The sequence below is a fragment of the Gopherus flavomarginatus genome, chromosome 3 (genome assembly GCF_025201925.1).
Source record: "Gopherus flavomarginatus isolate rGopFla2 chromosome 3, rGopFla2.mat.asm, whole genome shotgun sequence".
Taxonomy (NCBI): Eukaryota; Metazoa; Chordata; order Testudines; family Testudinidae; genus Gopherus; species Gopherus flavomarginatus.
Window position 1 is genome coordinate 242598043 of NC_066619.1, and position 21389 is coordinate 242619431.

The following is a 21389-nucleotide window of genomic DNA, read 5'->3' on the forward strand; positions in this document are numbered from 1 at the left end:
CCGCGGACCAACGGACCCTCCGCAGGCACCACTGCGGCAGCTCCACCGGAGCCGCCTGCCGCCCCCTCCGGCAAAACAGCACCCACCAATTATTCTGGCGCCCTAGGCAATTGCCTTAGCCTGCCTAAATGGTAGCGCCGGCCCTGCCTCCATGCGCACACATGTACTCCCAATAGCCATATCTACAGTATTGCAAAAATCAGGAGTTGGAACGCTACAGAAACTCTGGAGATTAGCCTACAAGTAGTGAGACTTTAAAAAGGATAAATCATGGTTTTCAGTCTGTCTTCTCTTCTATGCCCTCTCAAGGTGGGTGTGATAATTAATCAAACCCTGTGTCTAGCAGCAGCTGCTGCCCACATACCCCTAGCCTCTATTACCTCGCGCTCCTTGCATGGGGAGGTTACTATGTATTACACAAACACCCACAGGCAGCTCAGTAATTTTGTCTGCTGCAGTTCCCCCTTCTGCCTCCAGAAACAACTGTGCTCAAAAGTGGTAGCCTTGGCCCTTAGCTGCTCCCAGTGCCTGCGGAGTGCCCTTGCATGCACTCAATGGGGTAGAGTCCCTGGAGCGGGGGCTGCACTTGTGAACCCGCCCTCCCCTCGCTGGCCAGCAGCAGCCACCACCCCAGTCTGAAGAAGGGGGAGTTCCTCCCTTTTAGGCTGGAGCTGCAGTGGGGAAGGGCAGGATTGCAGGAGCATGTTTGGGAGGTGGATTGGGGTTGTATGGGAGGGAGAGGAAGGAGGGAAGGAAGTTGGAGTTGGGCTGGGGGAGTTGGAGAGAGCAGAAGGTACACAGGAGAAGTTTCAGCCATTTCATCTCCTGGATGCTTAACCATTTGAATGTCTCCCCTTCACTCTTTTCAGTTTATTCTCTCGTCTTCAGTATCCCTGAATGGTAGTGCCCCATGATAAAATGCAGAATCGTTACCTATCACAATGTTTTGCTCATCCTACTGGACTGGTAGATTAAAATTTATTTGTTGCAGCTGGATGTAGGTTTCTTTCTGCGCAGTTTGCATTTACTTCAGAATGAATTTTGCCTGAGTAAGGATGGCGGAACTAGAACCCAAGTCTATAGTGGGTGAGATCTTCCCTCAATTTGATTATTTTTATGGTTCTAGTAAGAGTGAAATAAGGTCTTGTTCATTAGTAACTGTTTAGTACAGAAACCAGGGCTCAGAAACAGGGCCACACCCCCATACTGGAACTTCTGTGTCTCCTTCCCTTCAACTCCAGGGGCTGATCAGACCTGCTCCATGTGCATATGTTTCTCAGCACATAAAGTAGCTACTGCTCACTCCTGCAAGCACAGGGCTGGGGAGCACAAGCTCAGCAGCCAGTGTGGAGAGCTGTTGTTCCCTCAGGTCTGAGGCGCTGGAGGAGAGAATCCAGTTGTGATGGGTCTGCTGGGGACAGGAGTATGTCACTGGGAGGGCTTGTGTGTGTCAGGAAGAGGAGACTAGTCTGTCTGAATAACAGTGTGGGGACTGGTGAATGTGTTAGTATGTTAGTAAAAGGGGTGGGGGAAGGTGCATTGTTGCATAATGTGTATCAGTTGTGGGAGACCTGAATTGGTTGTGGTTATGATCTGCAGCGTGTGGGGATCTGCATCAATTGTGCTTGTGCTGCGTAGGGTGGTCTGTGTCAGTTGTGTGTCTGGAGGGTCTATCAAGTAATGGGTGTTCGGTAACAGAATGAAAGGGTCTGTGTTTTCATCAGTGGGTGGGGCTTCAGCAGACTGCTGTTTATTTTTTCCAGTCTGATTGTTATTGCTTCAAGTTAGGCACCTATATAGATAACATGGGAATGAGCATAATAGTAATATTCGAGTAGAGAATTCAGTTGTGCTAGTGTTTTGTCATGACAAACTATTAGAACATTCACTGTGTGGTCATGATGGAAATAGCAAATGCCACAAAGGAACAGACAGAACCACCCAAAGTACTGGACTTCAGTATTTTGATTTGCCATAAAAATGTTTTAAAACCATTAATGGCAACAAAACATGGCAATAGATGAAAACCAAATAAATATACTTATCTATTCTTTTGATTTAGTTAGGGATTAGGTCCTGCTTTGTGCAGGGGGTTGGACTAGATGACCTCCTGAGGTCCCTTCCAACCCTGATATTCTATGATTCTGAAAACTTTAAATGATATTTTTACCTATATTAAATGAGCAGGTCAGGCACAGATAAATCTGAAATCTATAGGTGCAGACAGCAGAGGGAGCTGTTGCAGCTTTTGCTGATTATTCAAACAAACTTTTTGTAATGCCAACATAATCCTAATTTAACTTGTTAGGTATTAAAACAAATAAACAACAAGAACATACAACCACTCCCCAACCCTCCTCCTTTCTTCTTTTAAAACAAACACCACCAAGACAAACAACAAGATCCATGTCCCTCATGTCAAAACTCTAGTTTTATTCATTAGTTTTGTTGCCTGGTCTATTGATTGTGTATTAGTTACCTACCCTTTGTAGGCTACAGTATTAATTTGTGTGTCTGGAACAAGGTGGGGTGAGGTAATATCTTTTATTGGATCAATTTCTGTTGGTGAGAGAGGTGAGATTTCGAGCTCACACAGCGCTTCCTCGGGTTTAAGAAAGCTACTCGGGAGTGTCACAGCTAAATACAAGGTGGAACAGAATGTTTAGCGTAAGGAGTTAATGCATGTTGTGAGACTATTCAAGGTGCAGTGGGCAGTTAACACCTCTCCAGACATGGGATAAAGGAGTAGGTTAGTTAGTAGGTGATTGTTGTAATTAGTCACAAATCCAGTGTCCTTATTATGACCATGATTTTTAAAGATTTTCATGTGACAACTTTTGTGAGCTTTGTTTTTGTTATGATCATTTAGGTTTGTTTTTAGTACAGTCCTTTTTTGACTCTCACAGGCTGGATGTTTGTCACATTAACATCTTATCGTAAATGCAAAACCAGCCAACCTAGTTGGGCAGTAATTTTATCTTTTTGTTTTGTATCTTAACAAATCGGCACAAATGGGGGATTTTGTCAGTAAAAATTAACTAGAACCCAAACAGCCAGTGGTATTGTTTTGACAAAACCTGCAATTTATTATTAGATTGTTAACCTTCAAGTGTCACTGCTTCAACCACATTGAAAGGGAGGGATAGTTCAGTGGTTTGAGCATTGGTGTGCTAAACCCAGGGTTATAAGTTCAATCCTTGAGGGGCCTATCTGGGGCTTGGTCCTGCTTTGAGCAGGGGGTTGGATTAGATGATCTCCTGAGGTCCCTTCCAACCCTGATATTCTATTATTCTATGAAATGCAGTGCTTTAATGTGGCTGTGTAGTCACAACACCAGCACTGTGAGAGAGCTCTCTCAGTGCTGTAAAAAAAACCACCCCCACAAGGGGTGTAGCTACCTATACTGGCTATGCTGCCATTTTACAGCACTGAAATTTGCAGCACTCAGGCATGTTTTTTCACACTCCTGAGCAACAAAGTTGCAGCGCTGTAAAGTGTAGAACTGATAAATGAAATTGTTTCACTTTATTAATGTAACTTCTGTTCACCATTCACTACACTTGCCTATACTGTAACTTCTGTTCAAACCCCATTTTAAAACACTCACTCCATTTTGTAAAAGTTTCCTCCAACCTTCATTTTTGCAAACCCTGCTGTAATCTTATTAGTTTAGTTTAGATGTGTGAATGAGGTATGTATGAATGATGGAATCAACCTCCAGCCCCAACCTGTCCTGATGAGATAAAGTTCAAATACCAACGGCTGAAGACCTAGACAACAGCCCTAAACAAAGGCCTTGGCTACACTCACACTTTACAGCGCTGCAACTGGGGTGTGAAAAAACACCCCGCTGAGCGCTGCAAGATACAGCGCTGTAAAGCGTCAGTGTAATCAGGGCAGGGCACAAATGCTAATTAAGTGGTGCATTTTTTTGAGTTTAAATTTTTTATTTTAAAATCCCCAGCCGCTTTGCCATGGCCTGGAGGTCTGAGGCAGAAGCAGGCACTGTTGTTACTGTTGCAATGGCATTTTGGCCCTGGGAGGAGGAATCTACCCAAATATCCCCCTTCCCATTCTCCAGAGGGGTCCCAAAAGTCTGCCCCTTCTGGGGTCTCAAATGTTTCTTTTTTTTCTTTTCTTTTCCTTTTTCTTTTAGTTGGAATAGTTTCTCTTTTAGAGATTTTTTTTTCTTTTTACAGGCTGTTAGGTGGAGGTCGCTGTCATTACAAGCCTCCCACAGCAGCCAGATCCCTGCAGCGTCTCTTTTTGTTGCATTTGGGGGTTTATATATGAGGATATATTGGGCCAAGCTATCCTCTAAATCCAAAATGGTGCAGATATCTGCAAGGGCTTGTTCAGTCTAAGGACTGTGCCCATATCTCTGCAGGATTTGTTTAGAAGGCATTATCTCTTTAATAAAAGGTGAGGTAGAAGCTACTTTTGACTCCATTCCTTCCTCTGAGACTGTTTTCCCTTGCCTTTTCTTAAACACGCTACACCCGTAAGGGATGTGGTTCACATGTAGTGCTGGGAGAGCTCTCTCCCAGCGCTGCCGCTCTGACTACACTCACACTTCAAAGCGCTGCCGCGGCAGCGCTTTGAAATTCCAAATGTAGCCATACCCAAAGTAAGAAGCATCCACGCTAAAAAGAAAAGGACAACAGAACAACAGAAGGAAGATCAAAGCCAGGTCCAAGGCTGAAAGTCACACCTGCAATTGATGGGTGATCAGTCTAAACCCAGAGGCAGCATGACACAGCAAGACCTATAGACTTTGAATCCAAACTAAAAGCCTATAAAAAAGAAGGGTGAGATGAGAGACTCTGGGTAACATTCTGCTGCCAACATGGAAGGACATCCGTGCCTGCCCAACAGAGATCCAGCTTGTCCTTGGGGCCAGCAGTGCTGCTTGCTGAACAAAATTAAAAATGTTTAGAGGATAGTGTTGTGTGTTGCATGTTCTGTGTCTGTCTCTAGTGGTGTCCTGTGCTAGCATTGGGTCCAGAAAAAAAAAAAAAAAAAGAAATACTACATTAGACAGAACAAATGTCTTTTCCTTTCTCTACTTCCCCCAAGTTCATCCAACTTAGCAATCACCACTTGTGTCCAAAAAACTTTGGTCCCCAGTGCATCAGGTTTATTTTTTGTTAGGTTATCTAATAGTCATTTTGCTGTTAATTTTTGTTATTGATACATTTGTATTGTCAGTTACATTTGCTTATATTGTTAATTCCACACTTTCCTCTATGCACTCTGGTTCTACTCCCCCAAGCCCTAAAGGGTAGTTCTTGGGCCCCCATAACCTGTAAGACCTTGGCCCATAATTGTAAGGCCCCATCTTTCAGGTCCCCAGAAACCTCTTGAAAACAACTGTTAAAAATAGGGGATTCTGCAACATTTTAGCAACAAAATGTTAGTTTAAGTCCAAATCAGCTTAACCTTGCATGACAACTGTGGTCCTCCTACAAAATCTTATTTGCTGTGTGTGCTTAAAAAGGTCCTGACTTCAGTAACTTTTATTATTTGACGGCTATTGCTGCATCAAACTTGGTCCTCATTTTATTTGTCAATGTACCCAATGATTGTAATGGTTTTATTGTATTCCCAATTATTATAACTATAATTGTTTTCATTTATGTGTAGGTTATATCTGGTGTTTAGTCAATTGTAACAGGTTTAGTTATATTCACCTAATTATAATTATTTGGTTTGTTTGCAACAGATCACCTTGCCCTACAATGTCAACAACTACTGTAATGGTCATAAATCAAGGGGCAAAGTGTTGTAGAAGCAGCCCACCTGGTCAGCAGTTCTAAACATAATTTTTCATCCCCTCATTGTCCTATTAGTAATCCTAACTGTTATGTTGGTTCTGCCTTAAAATAATTACATAAAATGTGACCCATTCAATGCCCCTGGATTGAAGGGTCAAAAGGGGGACCATGTAGAACTGATAAATGAAATTGTTTCACTTTATTAATGTAACTTCTGTTCACCATTCACTACACTTGCCTATACTGTAACTTCTGTTCAAACCCCATTTTAAAACACTCACTCCATTTTGTAAAAGCTTCCTCCAATCTTCATTTTTGCAAACCCTGCTGTAATCTTATTAGTTTAGTTTAGATGTGTGAATGAGGTATGTATGAATGATGGAATCAACCTCCAGCCCCAGCCTGTCCTGATGAGATAAAGTTCAAATACTAACGGCTGAAGGCCTAGACAACAGCCCTAAACAAAGTAAGAAGCATCCACCCTAAAAAGAAAAGGACAACAGAACAACAGAAGGAAGATCAAAGCCAGGTCCAAGGCTGAAAGTCACGCCTGCAATTGATGGGTGATCAATCTAAACCCAGAGGCAGCGTGACACAGCAAGACTGGTCTAATATAATTGGTATAACATAAAGTGGCAGGGTAGACAAAGCCTAAGTCTTGGAGATGGTCCTTCTAGGTCACAGACAGGCAGAATGAGGAAGCTTGTAAAGTGGTTTAGACCACTGTGGGCTTGTGTTATGGGTAGAGAATATCAATATCCTAGTATTGTCAATCCAGCACCTTTTTCCTACACACCTACGCTTTTCTCAGGTTAGCACCATCTTCTGATAGTTTTGTTATCCCCAAATGAGAACTATGATGTTATCCAGTCTTTATTCATAGGTTCTTAGAAACTAGAGATGGAAAAGGCCTAATAATATAGGTTACCAACAACAATCTATCCCCATGCCAAATGCCAATTAAGGAATGCTCACTACAGTATATCTTTTAGTGCTTTTAATACATAACTGTGTAGGTATTTCCAGATGCTTAGTCTATTTTTTTCCTTTCCTAATTTCATCCCATATAATCATATTACCTTTTTCACCCTAAATTCCTCTTTCTTTTCAGTAGTTACACCTTTCCAACATCTATGGGTAGCTATCATGCACTCTCCTTACCCCCTGTGCAGACGGTATAGTCCCTTGGATTTTTGAGTTCATGGGACACAGTTGAGTGAATCTGAAGAAGTGAGGTTGTTGTCAAACTCTTGTAATCTGCACTGTGTTGTTCAGTTCATGAGCGTGAACCAAGCCCTGCAGAGGTTGCACAGTTTTGCTCTTTTCTCCTCTTTTGATTCTTAATGACTTTATAAAATAAAACCTGAACCTAGCATAGATTCTTGCCCTACTTTACAGTAATTCCTCAGTTCTCCATATTGTCAGTTGACATGACCCTTTATTCCACAAGCAGTGAGAGGAAAGGAGACTTTCAAGAAATACAAGCTGACTTCCTATCAGGAAGCAAAAAAAAATAAATAAAAAGTCACATGAGGACTGTGGTGTAATTTGTTTGCTCACTGGCAGAGTTCTTTCATATTTGCTCTGCTATACATTATTGATTTTTATAAATACTGACAGCCGGATGTGCAAGTGCTCAGCACCATTGCAGCTCTATTTAATTTCTATATGAACTGCAGATCCCTCAAAAGGGGACCATTGTGATTTAGGCAGACTTCTTGCATAATGCAGGCCATGGGCTGTCCCTGAATTAATTTAAAGACGAACAGATTTATTTGGGCATAATAAGAGATGCATCTGAAGAACTGTTTTTTACCCAGGAAAGCTTATGGCCAAGTACATCTGTTAGCGTTTAAGGTACCACCGGACTCCTTGTTGTTTTTGTGGATAAATATTTTTTAGATTTAAATTAAATACATTGTTCAGCTAGTTCCATTCAACGACTAGCTCATTCAAAGCTGAGAAACTGAATGAGAGTTGAAATAGCAGGAAAGTTCATTTTTTCTCATTCTGAATAAAAACTAGAGCTGTGCAGAAAAATTTTGTGTTTTTGAAAAAAATATCCCAATTGGGGTGAAAAGTAAAAAATGTGGCATTTTTCACAGGAAAGGATTTCCAGTACAGTTCTGTTTTGGGAGAGCCAACATGAATGTTTTGGCTACCCAGCTGCTTGCCTTATCAATTTAACTTTCTCACCATAGGTTGAAAGAAATACATAGGATCTTCCAGGCAGGTAGGTGGGGAGCTGTTATTCTGATTTTCCTGATGGAAAAATAATTTTTTCCCCATGAATGCTTCAAATTTATAAAAAAGGCATTTTCCATTGGAAAATTGTTCTGATGGAAAATTCCTGACTAGCTCTAATAAACATGAAATGTGACAGGATGATCTGCTAGTTCTAAAATCTTGAAGAACATGGTAACCAGAAACAATTATTTCAGTTCACTAACTATGGACAATACTCCCTTTGTTTAATAAATCAGTTGGTTTTAAATGCAAAACATGTTTTGATAAACATACTTTTTTCTTATATATCCTGCACATTTAAGATAATTAACTTATAAAAACAATTTGACTGCACGAAAGAGCATGTTAAATTGAATTCCAGTTTTCATTCAAGTGCAGATTCACACAAATCATAAAAAATTAATCATCCCTTAAGCAGATAAGAAACCCGTCATTCACCATTTTATAACATAATACAAATGTAAAATTAAGAATCTGAATAAATGTATGTTAAGCTATGTAATTGCCTAAATCAATGTGCATAGGTATCTCCTATGAATGAGAGTTGGCTAGCAAAAGAAGTACCAAGCAATGAGAATCAATCTTATTTTTTTAGTTATTTTCTTAAGGAAAAGTCAATGATTTGAATCAAGGTTTCTTGCTTGCTGTTTTAAATTACTATTTAAATCTGTGATTTAATCACTTTGATTTAAATTAATCCATCCTGCAGCATATCTTTTAGAAAAACATCCAATCTTGGCTTTAAAATTTTCAGAGATGGAGAATCCACCACAAGACTTGATAACTTGTTCCAGTGGTTAATTACCTTTTACAGTTAAAAATAAATGCCTTATTTCCAGTCTGATTTGTGTAACTTCACCATCGAACTATTGGATTTTGTTATACCTTTGTCTGCTAGATTGAAGAGCCCTCCATTATGAAATTTTTGTTCTCATGTATATACTTACAGACTGTGATCAAGTGACCCCATAACTTTCCCTTTAATAAATTAAAAAGATTGACCTTGTCTCTTTCTCACTATGAGGTGTGTTTTCAAATTCTTTAATCTTTCTCATGGCTCTTCTCTGAACTTTCTTCATTTTTTTCAGCCTTCCTTCTTTTATTGTGGATGCCAGACTGGGTGTAGTATTCCAATAGCAGTTGTGCCGGTGCCAAATGCAGAGGTAACATAACTTCCCTACTCCTGTTCAGTACTCTTCTATTTATACATCCAAGGAGTGCATTAGCCTTTAGAGTTACACTGGGAGCTCATTTTCATCTGATTTTTCCCTGCACACCATCCCCCAAGTCTTTTTCGGAATCATAGCTTCCCAGGATAGAGCGTGCCCCCCTGTAGTTATGGTCTGCATTCTTTGTTCCTATAAGTTTGATTTTACATTAGGCCACATTGAAATGCATAAAGTGTCTATTCCCCCTAGCACACAGGTGGACAAGAGGTTCCCTTACACTTACATGAAAGCTAGCAATGGAAGACTACAACTTTTAGAGCTCTACTTTATAACGGATCCCTCTGAATAGAAGGAGCATAAATGATATTTACATTACTTGTAGTTCTGCTCTTTATTATGTAGCTGTTTCTGATGTGTGTTTGGGGATTTTTTTAACTGATACAAAGAGAGGAGAGGGGCTCTTAAAAGGTGTGGTTTTGTGCGTGCAGCTTATGCTCACATTTCAAAGAACGTTGCTTATGTCCTCTACTTTCCCAAGGTAGTAAATTTTATTCCTACTAATGGCTGGAATAAGAGGTTGTATGCAAAAATAACATGGACTGTAAAAGTTGATAGCATTTGCATTTCTACATGAATGCATTTTAAAGGGCTGAAAAAGGCTTGGTGATTACAGAGTTATTTAAAACTTATCTTATGGGGGAAAACGTACAGAATTTGTGCTTCTGTGGAATAAGGGGAAGTTCAGGGTTATTTCAGAGGTAAGTTGCTTCTCTTCCCTTTTGATATGGGTTGTTATTAATTAATAACTGTTCTTTGTTGTAGTCAGTGAAAGGGGCTGTAACATTGGCCCGTATGCTGCTTTAGCTGCTCAGTGGTAGGGGTGACAGCGAGAGCAAATCTACCCATAAAACCACAGTATGACCCTGCAGATCGTGAAAGCAGCTAAGTGGGAGGCAGCCCTCAGTTCCCACCAATTATGATGCCGGAGGTTGGGAATAGGAGCAATACTACATGGCATGATCTTCTGCAAAATTGTGACTGATCTCAATTCAGTGCTCTGACTCATGGCAGAAGAGCCCATCTGGGACAGTAAACCAATGGCAGAGAAACTACTGGTCCTCCTGTGCTGCTATGGCTGGCGGTAGACATGTGGGGTGGCAGTAACCATAGGGCAGCTTGCAGGGGAGCCTTTCCACGCAGCTGCCTGTTCTCCACAGGGTTAGATTGTGGATCCTCAAACCTCCACTCCTTTTTCCAACCTATTCCCTGCCAACTCTGTTCCTTGCAAATTGCAGCATGCAGACTCCAGGTCTCAGTTTTTGTTAATTTGTTAACCTCCACATGCTTTATACAGAAGAAAAACATAGAGTGCTTTTCTTTTCTACAAACTGAGCATGTGCACTTTGAGCCTTATTTTGCATTTCCCTGTGTGAACAGAACTCTCACTAAAGTCAGTGGGAGCTTTGAGTTCACAAGAAATCAGGAATCAAGGTCTCTGTTCTTGAACCGAGTAGATTTGCTTTCAAAGGTGTAACATGGGGACAGAGTTCCACACCAAGCAGGCATGGGTTACAAAGGGTATGTCTGTACGAGGGTAAAAGGTGTATTTTAAAATATGTTGGCTAACGAGTTTGAACTAAGGTGTTTTAAAATCCTATATAGAGGGCAAGGTGTATTTTAACATGTTTTGACTGGTCAAGGTGAACTCTACAGGAGAACTTAGGGTTAAAATACATGCAAATAAGGGTCACAAAATTCCCAAGGGTTCAGAATTAGGGCTACTGCTGCGGACACTTATGCTTCTTAAACATGTTAAATAATTTGAGAAATGGGGAGTGTTTAAGTGGAGAACAAATCATAGTAAGTGAGGAAAAAAAGTTGCCTGGAAAAGAGCCCTATAAAACCTCTAAATGTTCCATATTTATACAAGATACTTGGTCTGTGTATGTGTTTTTTTGAATTACCTAAAGACCCACTAGCGTCTCTCTCTATCTCCCTCTTTTTTTTGTTTTTTTGGCACTCCAGTAAACTGTTTATACTGCTTTCTGCTCTTTATTTACATAACATGTTAACAGCTAAGCCGGAAACAAAAAGCAGCTGTTCATAAGGAACCTGATCCAAAGTCGGTAAAAAACTTCCCTTCAGTGGGTTTGGATCAGGCCAAAAATGACAAGTGTGAAACCACTTTAGGGTCCATTTCACTTTTCAATGAAGTGGGACTGGCTCATTTAATTATCAAATTACTGTGCAAATGAGGCTATTTAAGTAATGGAGGAAGTTAGTTTGAAATACTGAAATAAACTCCATTACCTCCAAAGTACCCCCAAATTATTAACTGACTAAATCCAAGAAGTGGAAATCCAATGCTTTAAGTTGCCTTGAAATTCTTATATGCAGATGGCAGTCCAAGTATGCAAATACTTCCTTTGCTTATTTGTGTGTGTGAGAAACTGTCTCCTAGCAATGCTGCCTACATACTGTATCAGCAATGAGAAAAAGAATACAGTACAATAATATACCGCAAGTCGTATAGTCCGTTAGACACTATCAACATGTCATTTTGATTTTATACAGCAGAATTACGGTGTACAACTTAGTATAGTCTGATTTTTATATTTTATGCAGAACATATTGTTCCTTCATTGAGTTTTCTAATAAGCCTTGTTGAACAGATGAGTTCCTTCCTACTAAGCAGCTGCAGTATGAGAAATATGAAGAATATTCAGATTTTATATTTACATAATAATCTAGTTTCACAATATAAGGGCATATATGCAATTTCCTAGTATGTCTGGTTTATCTATAATGTACAAATTGTCTACAAGTGGAACTTGGTAATACAGTAAATATATGTGTGTGTGTGTGTGTGTGTGTGTGTGTGTGTGTGTGTGTATCTATCTATCTCTCTATATATCACATATGAAAAGATTTTGTAAGTATAACTTTGCCTTACTAAACATTATCATTTAACACGTCTCAGTTTCACCAAAATATCTCACTCATACAGTGCTTTTCATCCGGGCACTTTACAGACTATACACATACAAGAGTAAGTTCACTTCTCACTGAAATGGAGCCACTGCTGGGGAGGCAGAAAAAAGGGACAGTCTTTTGAGACTAATGTTCCGTATTAAGGACACATGGAGCGTTTTTTATTTTAAAGATACAATGTGCCCACTATTTCATTTTCAGTCATGTTTAGCTTTCTTGAAACAGGGATTTAAATCACCAGTAGCAGGAATATGTGTAGTGTTTTGAGAAGCAGAAATATGGATTTAATACTGTAGTACTTATTTGGGAAGAACTAAGATATGTCTATGCATTGGTGACTGCTGGCATAGCCATATCGCTCTAGTTATGCTGGCCTAATCTCATTGTGTAGACACAGCATAGATGGATGGAAGGGGTTTTTCCAACAGCGTGGGAACAACGCCACCCTGCATCATGGTAGCCAGGTCAACGGAAGCATCATTCCGTTGACATAGCTGCATCTTTACTGGGATTTAGGTAAGCATAGCTAGGTCCGTTAGGGGTGTGTTGTTTTTTTTCACATCCCTGACCAAAGTATCGATGTCGACTTAACTTTTCAGTATAGTTTAGGTCTAATTAAAGACTACAGATTAAAGGTTTTAGGATAGATCAGATACGAGCTCTACCTTCAGAATTCTGATCCATCGACTAAAATTAGCAGAATTACAATGGCACAGTACCACTATCATTTCCTCACTTGTATATACTGTTTGCCTATAGACTGGCGGAAAATAGCATATATTGCACAGGCAAAGGTGACATAACAATTGGTAATTTTCACACACATTAATTGAGGATGGGTTTTATATTAAGTTTCTTTGAAAGTTTATTTTTTAGCAATTGTTGCATAATTTAGAAACCTAACAGTATAAAAGTCAACAGATAATGGTTCTTTAAATTTTAAAACAATTATTTTATTAACAGTTTATAATCAATTCAGGAGCCACCAATTCTCAATATAAAACTTGGAGCACATTTTCTATCTCAGCCATTCGCCAACGTCCAACATTTGGCGACTTTAAACATGAAGTGTTTATTTTCCATATCTCCTGGGTTTCCGATCAGAAATCGTACGAGAGGAAGTTTAACATACTAACCAAAAATTAAAAATATGAAATTATCCAGAAAGGGGAAATGTTTCTGAAAGTAGAGATTCAAAAGTTCTAAAGTGTAGGGTTTTGATTTGGGGCCATCTGTCTCCCTGCTGTAAGTTTAGGGACTGCTGTCCAGTTACAGCAGGATGAATTTAGCCCTCACTGTTTTTTTTTTATTTTTATTTTTTTACAAGTGGGTTTTGGTGCTTCTGGGAGGCTCTGAGGCAAAATCCATTTGTAAACAATTGGTGAATCAAGAGATTGTGACTAAGAAATTAGCACAGCTGTGAGATGCAGTCACAGTGAAACCCAAACTATGTGAAACTTGTCTGGTTTCATGCTTTGCAACAAACTAGAATCTCAGGTCAAGTTTGCTGAAAGGTTTTTTGAACCTAGGGTAAATTGTATATTTTTTTACAGTGAAATAATTCAGTTCTGTATTTTTGTATGGCTTCTACTGGAAATGGAGAAACTCTGGTTTTTATAGTTGTGCTTCGAGATTCATTTGAACCTGAAACTTGAGGTGTGTGCAAGCCCTCGAGTCAACTGAAGAAAACCTTCACGTGAACTATATTGTAACATGCTGGCTTTGTGTGAGTGATGCTATGCCCTTGTTCGTGGCCTATGGGAAAGATATAGGCCTTATTACTACCAGAAGCCAAGGGAGTTCCTCAGTTCAGGTGGTAAAGGACTGTGTTTTAGCAGCTAAAATGATCAATGTTCTAGTCCCAGCTCCTTCTGTTTTTGTGCTTTATACAATAATTGTCTGTTCTGTACAACACATGCATTCCGTAGTGTGTCACGTAGCTCCAGAGCTAAGTTTACTATGAATGTGTTAGAAAGAACTCTCCATCTAATACTCCTCACCCTCTTCATAATCTTCCCCTGCAGTTGCAGCTTCCAGCGCTGCAAGAGCTTCTGCCACCTCTGCATCCTCCTCCTCCTCAATTTTTCCATTCATTTCTTTATGGTTAATGTGTTTTTCCTCTTGTGCTTCTGTTATGAGGCCCTCAGATAGAATACCGTCAGGCATGTCCTCTTTGACACACACATTAACAGACTCAGTTTTAAGAGCTTCCTCCACTGAATCATAATTTTCCTTCATGTGCAAAGGCAGGCTTAGGCTAGGGCCCTCACCCTTATTTATCACTATACACTCTGCATTTTGGTCTGAATGTGTGTAATTGTCTGAAAAACTATCCTTTTCAGGAGCATGATAGTTTCTAGTCTGGCTACCATGTGGGAGGTAATCCAGGCCTGGTAATTGGATGGCATTGTTTTGTGTCTCCAGTATTGCACTTTCTGTGAGAGAGCTGTTTTCTCCTGCAGATGGCGAGTTCTCATCTATAGAACATTCTGGCTCTTCTGACTCCAGCTTCTTGTGATTGCCTGTTCCTGGGTCACATTCTTTGCCAGATTCATTTGGTAAAGAGAGTCCATTGGCGCAGAGGTCTCTTGTCCTGTTGGCTAAAGAAGAACTTGCTGACTGGCTGGAATTTCCATGTGTGATGGTTTCTTTGGTTCGGTTTATGTTGTCATTAGGAAGGAGATGCATACCATGACAGGAATTGCCACCACTGTGGGCATTGTCAAACTTCTCAACACAGTTTCCTAGGCCTTCCTCGTCAAGAGCAGTTCCTCTGTGGTTCCAGAAGGCCTCTTTTGTGCTATTGAACTTGTTTTTATTTTCTGTTCTCTTTAATTCATCATTTTGCAGTTCATTTTTATGCACCGGAGTTTCACTGTTCTGATCGCCTTTGAATTTACTGCTGTCTTTCTTGTCTGGTTTGTAACTGTTTACTTCATTGGGGTATCTCGAGGATTGTACATCTTCTGGATCAAAGAAATAGCTGGGGAAAGGAAAATTTTACCAGTTAATATTTTCTCTGTTTAGAAACTGGAAACTGATTACACCCAACTTTGACGTGTTGAGATTAAACAACTAACGCAACTATACCCAAACTACAGTATTGTGTACTAAGCATAAAATACACATACTTAGTTGAGGTCATTTTCTCAAGAGACTGAATACTACAGAACAATTAGGCTCCAGGTCAGAGGCTCCACAAGGGGACAGAGAGGCCATGGAATGCCTCACTGGGTATGTCATAGCCACAGGATAAGAAGTCCTTCCACCTTTATAACAACGCAGTTGTTCCCAACCTTTATCCCCGGAGGGCTCGATTAGCAGGTGGACACCCCGTAGATGTTCCCTGTGATCATGTCCTGACCCAACTGCCATCATCTTTCCTGTCCTCTGAGCATTTTATCTCTCACATCTCCCTTCTGTTTCCCCTCTCTTTTTATTTTTTCCATTCCTTTTTTTTACCCCTTCTGCTCCTTTTCCATTTCTGATTTTTTTTTAATTGCTCTGACACAGGTGTTCTTGTTTTGTCTTCACGATGCCCCTCCTCCTTTATTTTCTCTGGTAGTTTCAGTTTCCTTCCCCATTTCCCTCACTCACCATGGTTACTACTGAGGGAATTCTGTGCCAAAAAATTAAAAATTTTGCAGACAATATTTTAAAATTCTGCAAATTTTATTTGTCAAATGTGGAGGTTCCAGCATGGCATTGGAGAGCACAGACCACTGGCTGCATGGAGGTGGGAGATTACTGTGCAGCTCCCCCAACCCTGAACATGAACTCAATGGTGAGGCTGCATCCAACCCTGACCCAGAGCAAGGACCGGGCCTGCCCCAGAAACACCCGAGAGCCCTGTCCCCCTCGGTGCCAGGTGCAATAGGTGTGGGCAGGCAGGCTCAGCAAGGCAGGATTCAAATGTGGAGGGGCTAGTGTGGGGGGATCCAGATGTGGACTGAGAGGGTTCTGTGTGGGGCAATCTGTGTGCAGGTGGCTCAGTGGGGGATTTGGGTGTGGGGGGATCTGGATCCACAGGGGCTTGTTGGAGGTTCTGGATGCAACTGTAATGGGACTGTGCAGGGGGTCCAAGTGAAGGTGGTTGGGACTCAGTAGGGGGGATCTGAATGTGGGGGGGGGGATAGAGCTCGGTGGGGGGTCTGGGTGTGGGGGACTTAGTGGGGGGGTCAGATGTTGGGGGAGTGGTTCTCAGTGGGGTGGGGATCCGGGTGCGGCTGATTGGGGATTGGGTGAGGGTGGCTCATAGGAGTGGTCCGGGTGCAGGGGGAGTGGGGCTTATCAGGTGGGAGGATCTGAATATGAGGGAGTCTAGGTGCACAGGAGCTGGGTGGATTGGGGGGAGAGAGAGAGTTTTCAGAGCTTCCTGCAGCTGGGGGAGAAATCGGGGGGTGGGTCTGACCCAGCCCTGGATGCCATGCCGGGGAAGAGGAAGTCCCATCCTCCCTAGCCCAGCCAGGACTAGTAGCTAATTCCGGCACAGGGTTAGGAGCTGGGTCTTCCCTAGTCCCTCGTCCTTCCCCCTGCCCTACCAGTTTGCTGGCTCCCCTGGGTACTCAAAACATACTGCTGGGGCGTGGGGGTGAGTGTTGCATGACTGCTCTTGTGGCTTCCCCTTGCTTCCCCATCAGAAAGTCATATTTTTCTGCAGGGAAGCAAAAAAATCTGCAGAGGACCTAAATTATGTGCATGTGCAGTGGTGCACAATTCTCCCAGGAATATATTGTGATGAGGATGGCGTTCACATAGGGCTGAGTGGAGCATTGAGAAGCTTGGGCTGTCTAAATTGAAAGCCCTTTACCATGTGACCTACCCAAAGCCAGTTATTGTAAAGGCTACAATGGAAGCAGGGATGGAAGGTGGGGGATTTCACAGAGCTGTCTCTGCCCTACCTGCAGATTTACAGAACATTTCCAGTGTTTAGAAGATGATGGATCCCACAGATTCCCCCATGCACTGAACTAGTCTGGCTTCTTGCCACTGAGGTGGGAAAACGCTACAGTGAGAATTTGCCTCCATTGCCACATAGCTTCTGTGGGCTAGCAGCTAAAGAGATGAAACTCAATTAAAATAAACCAACATGAAGTTTACTGGAAATCAGTATTTCTAGGCTTCAAAATGCCTTAGTTGATCTAAACTGTAAATTCCTGGATTATTTGCAACATGGTAAATATCCTTAACCTAAAGGATGAATGCAGGTGAGAATGGATTTATTTTTAACAAGCTTTTATTTTATTCTGATTCCAAGCACCATTTGTTCTGCTGTACCTTTGTATCATTTTACAGCACCTGCACCCCATCTGGATAACTCGTTGTTAACATCTGAAAAGAGAGAAAGAGAGAAGGCAAGGGAAAAGAAAAATGAGGGATGAATTATTTCATGCATATATTAAATGAATAAATGGTGGTTGCACTGAAAATGAGTCTCCTGTTTTGAAAGGTTCTGCTGGTTGAAAAGAGATTCCCTGTGCTTAGCAATGGGGAATATTGTGGGAATTGGTAACAACTCTTGTACAGAATGAACTTTTTCAGTGTTACAGCTATGTCACCAGAATAAATTCTTCCCTTGCAGTTTGACTAGAAATAACAAATTGTTGTATGTAGCTTTCTTTTTGTACATAGCATCTCACGACAGACAACAACAAAGCGGGCAGAGCTTCTCCTGTGGGGAGCTAGATGCTTTCAAATCCCACTGACAGCCCAACCCTTTATTATGATCAGAATCAACATGTTAGTTTGTCCCAATGGTAATCTTGTGTTTAGAGATGCACTGAAAGCCAAAACCCAGATCTGAACGTCTCAGAAATTTGGGAAAAATTTGATTCTCAATTTTATGGCTTGGGCCTATCTCTGCTTATGTCAGTGGAGCCAGGGCCCTTTGTAAGCTTCTGTTTGCCAGAAGCTGGGAATGAGCAACAGGATGGATCACTTGATGGTTACCTGTTCTGTTCATTCCCTCTGGGGCACCTGGCACTGGCCACTGTTGGAAGACAGGATACTGGACTAGATGGACCTTTGGTCTAACCCAGTAGGGCCATTCTTATGTTTTTATGTTAACTATTTTGCAATAATGGAATTTCTATCCATTACTAGTTAGGATGCCCAGTTTCTCTTGACATTTGAGCCTGATAGAGCCTGTTACCCCTTTGCCCACCGATAGCAGATCAGTTTCCCATTTAGGAGAGGAATTGGTGACACTGGATCAGGGTATTTGTTAGTGCCATTGATTTAATGTATTTACAAAAATCCTGTTTATCTTGAACAGAAGTTCTGTAATTCCACTTGCAGAAATTTGAACTAAAACACCAGCGTCAAAAAAAACAACCCACTCTCTTCTCTAGACTTGTTTCACCTGGTACAAGTGATGAACCTGGCACAAGGCCTGAGAAGGGAGGCAATGCCTGTCCCCAATCCTAGCCCTGGTGCAGGTTAGAGTAGCATATAGGGCTCCACTAAATTGTGGACTGATTGTGATGGACCCGTTGATCCATTCCACAGCAGCAATGAATTCCCATCTCTTTGTTCCTTGGTTGCTGTCTCCTTGCTTTCAGGACACTATCACCTCCATCATCATCTGTTCCTTTCACCAGGGAAGTCCCTTCTCCCAAAGTCGCTAGCCTTTGGCTGTGTAAGGGCAGGTCCCAGCACTGACCCTCCTTTAGAGCAGCTGTTCTGCAATATAAAGGAATTCAGACAGGTTTCACTAGACCCTGAGTGTCCATTAGAGCTGGCTCCTCTACTAGTCAGACCTCGTCCAGATAAAACAGAGTGCTTAAACCCAGTAAGTCCCCTTTAACAATTTTCTGAGGACTTGTCTACACAAGAAAGTTGCACTGGTTTAGCTTAAGGTGTAATGTTAAACTGATTCAGTTTAGCAAGCCCCAATATGGACACACTGATTTAAAGGTGTCCTGTTTTGATTTAGCTTAAACCTGTTCTTAATCGACTTAAACTAAACCAAAATAAGCCTAGTAAACTGAAATAAGTGTCCTCGCCGCCTTTGGCATTGGTTTAAAATCAAACCTTCAGTTAAACCATTACAACTCTGTGTATAGTCATGAGCTCTGTTACTGCAGCTAGCTTTCTTGAGGGACCTTGGTTCATACCCTCTAGGTTTAACCATTTTTATATTGAGTTTCTCATTGAGTGCTGATATCAGTTAATTCATATCCTGTATTCTGTTAAGATCTTTTTCCACAAAAATATCTCAGCAGTGGCTTTTAACCATACCAAGTGCTGATAACTTTTGTTTTATTTAGTTGTAAAGCTGCCTGAGACATTCTGTAGAAAGATATTATAAATGCAAATTACATCTGTTGTTTCTATAAGAGCACTTTCCATGAGTTTACACTTTTGTGAGTATTTGAATTGTCTCTGTATTTACTCCTAGGTTTTACAAGCTGATAGTTACAAACATCTGTATTTGTCCTCTTGTATGAATAAACTAATTTTTATGGGAAGTATTTTCTACTGCCTTCTTTTGTAAATAATTCTCAGCATTGAAGTAGGAATACAGGATTTTAAAATGTCGGTGTTTCAGATCTTATTTTTTCTAGGTTTACAGCAAGTTTCAGAACCAAGATTGCAAAGTAATGGTGTGAAGTAATACAGTCGTATACAATGAAACATATGTTTTAGTCCTATTAGTATTAGACATCTTGCTATAAAAATTTCAGTGCTTATCTTACTAAAAGTGCCATAGATGTGTCAATGTTTTACAATACACATAGTTTTGATAGATTCCCATCCAAAGCAAATTACAACTTGAATCAAATGAATACTATGCAGGCTACTGGTTTGGAACAGTCCGCCATAGTCTAAATGCACAACTATGTTTTCAGAAGAGATTTCCACACAGAGATATAGGAGGGCTGTCGCAAATGAAGGCGAAGGCTCTTCAAAGCTTAGGGGGAAGCAACGTAAAAAAGGCAGAGAGAAGTGAGATCATAGAAAGGGACACAAAGCGAATATTGGATAGAATGTGGTGTCTGAGAACAAGTGTAAGAGGAAACCTGTTGTATCTTTATATGTTCTATTTTTAATTAGAAACATTTTAGATTTGCCTTTTGTGACATTTTCTTGCGAAGTCTGACTCCTAGATATTTCCATACTAGTGAACCATGAGTGAACACACAAAATATATCAGATTAAGAAGGCGTGACTCAGAGCCTAAACTTGCAAAGCACAGTGTGTGGAATTTTCGAAACAGCTCAGCACTGGCCAAACTCTGCTCCTGTTGAAATCAAAGGGAGTTTTATCTTTGACTCCAATTGGAACAGAGTTGGATCAATGCTGAGCTCTCTTGAAAATCCCCTTTGAGTGCCTTCTGTGAAATTCTGAACATCCTCAATTCTAACTGATTCCATTCTCAGTGGAGGACACTCAGGAGATACTTAGCCCTTCACAGGATAAGCCTTCACATTTTAAGGTGTTTGTGAGCAGCTGAACCTAAAAGATGGTGGAATCACAATATGCTATGAATAGGAATGCATTGTTGGTAAAATAATTACAGATCTCAGCATAGAACTCTCACTGGCAAGGCCAAGGCCATATTAGTGTCAGAAGCGAAGGTCCACGTGAGCAATGAGGGGAGACTATACCCTTAAATCTTATATAATTAAATAGCACTAAATAGAGTTGCATGGGCCTGCTCCCTGGGTGTGTTCTACTTGACTAAAACCAGCTTGTAGGGCTGTAGCTAGCAGTGTGAAATGTGTGCATATATTGGCCCCCCTACACTGTCATCATACTTGCAGTATCCCTGTAATCCCCCACAATGTATTCTCCTACATTCTATTACATACACCACAGGTGCAGCTGATAGATGAGAATATTGGAATAGGGGCCTGCAGCAGAGCCAGCCTCAGGACAATCTAATAAATGCAACTGGCCTGTAGAAAGGCTGCCTGATTGACTACACAGACTGATTGGTGGGAAGTCAGCAGACCAGCTCTTAAGCCCAGCAGCAGCAGTTTGGTGGGTGCTCAAAGCATTCACCCACAGCCGTGATAGCTGCTGCACCTGCCTCATCCCAGCCCTGTTCCTGCCTTTTTCCATCCTTGGAGCTAGCCCTTCTGTTTCCTTCGTCTCAGCCCATCTGCTGCCTTGGACCCAGCCTTGCCTCACTCCACATAACCTGGCTCTGACCCTCAGCTCTGATTCCTGACTTATGACTTTGGCTCTGACCCTCAGTGCTGGC

At 41.2% G+C, this 21389-nt stretch overlaps 1 protein-coding gene across 5 annotated transcripts in view; it reads right to left on the reverse strand.

Moving 5' to 3' along the window:
* Positions 1 to 13106: 13106 nt before the first annotated feature.
* C3H4orf19 (chromosome 3 C4orf19 homolog) overlaps positions 13107 to 21389 on the reverse strand; it is a 77693-nt gene continuing 69410 nt past the window's right edge. For 3 of the 5 annotated variants that reach the window (XM_050947912.1, XM_050947913.1, XM_050947915.1), the window contains 2 exons: positions 17459 to 17512; positions 13107 to 15164 (listed from right to left, as the gene is read on the reverse strand). In XM_050947912.1, coding sequence (XP_050803869.1) covers positions 14168 to 15164; positions 17459 to 17490 — 1029 coding nt within the window. In that variant the 5' untranslated portion in view covers positions 17491 to 17512 and the 3' untranslated portion in view covers positions 13107 to 14167. Of the gene's footprint in view, positions 15165 to 17458; positions 17640 to 21389 lie in introns of those variants that run through there. The other 2 variants (XM_050947916.1, XM_050947917.1) reach the window with 2 other exon arrangements.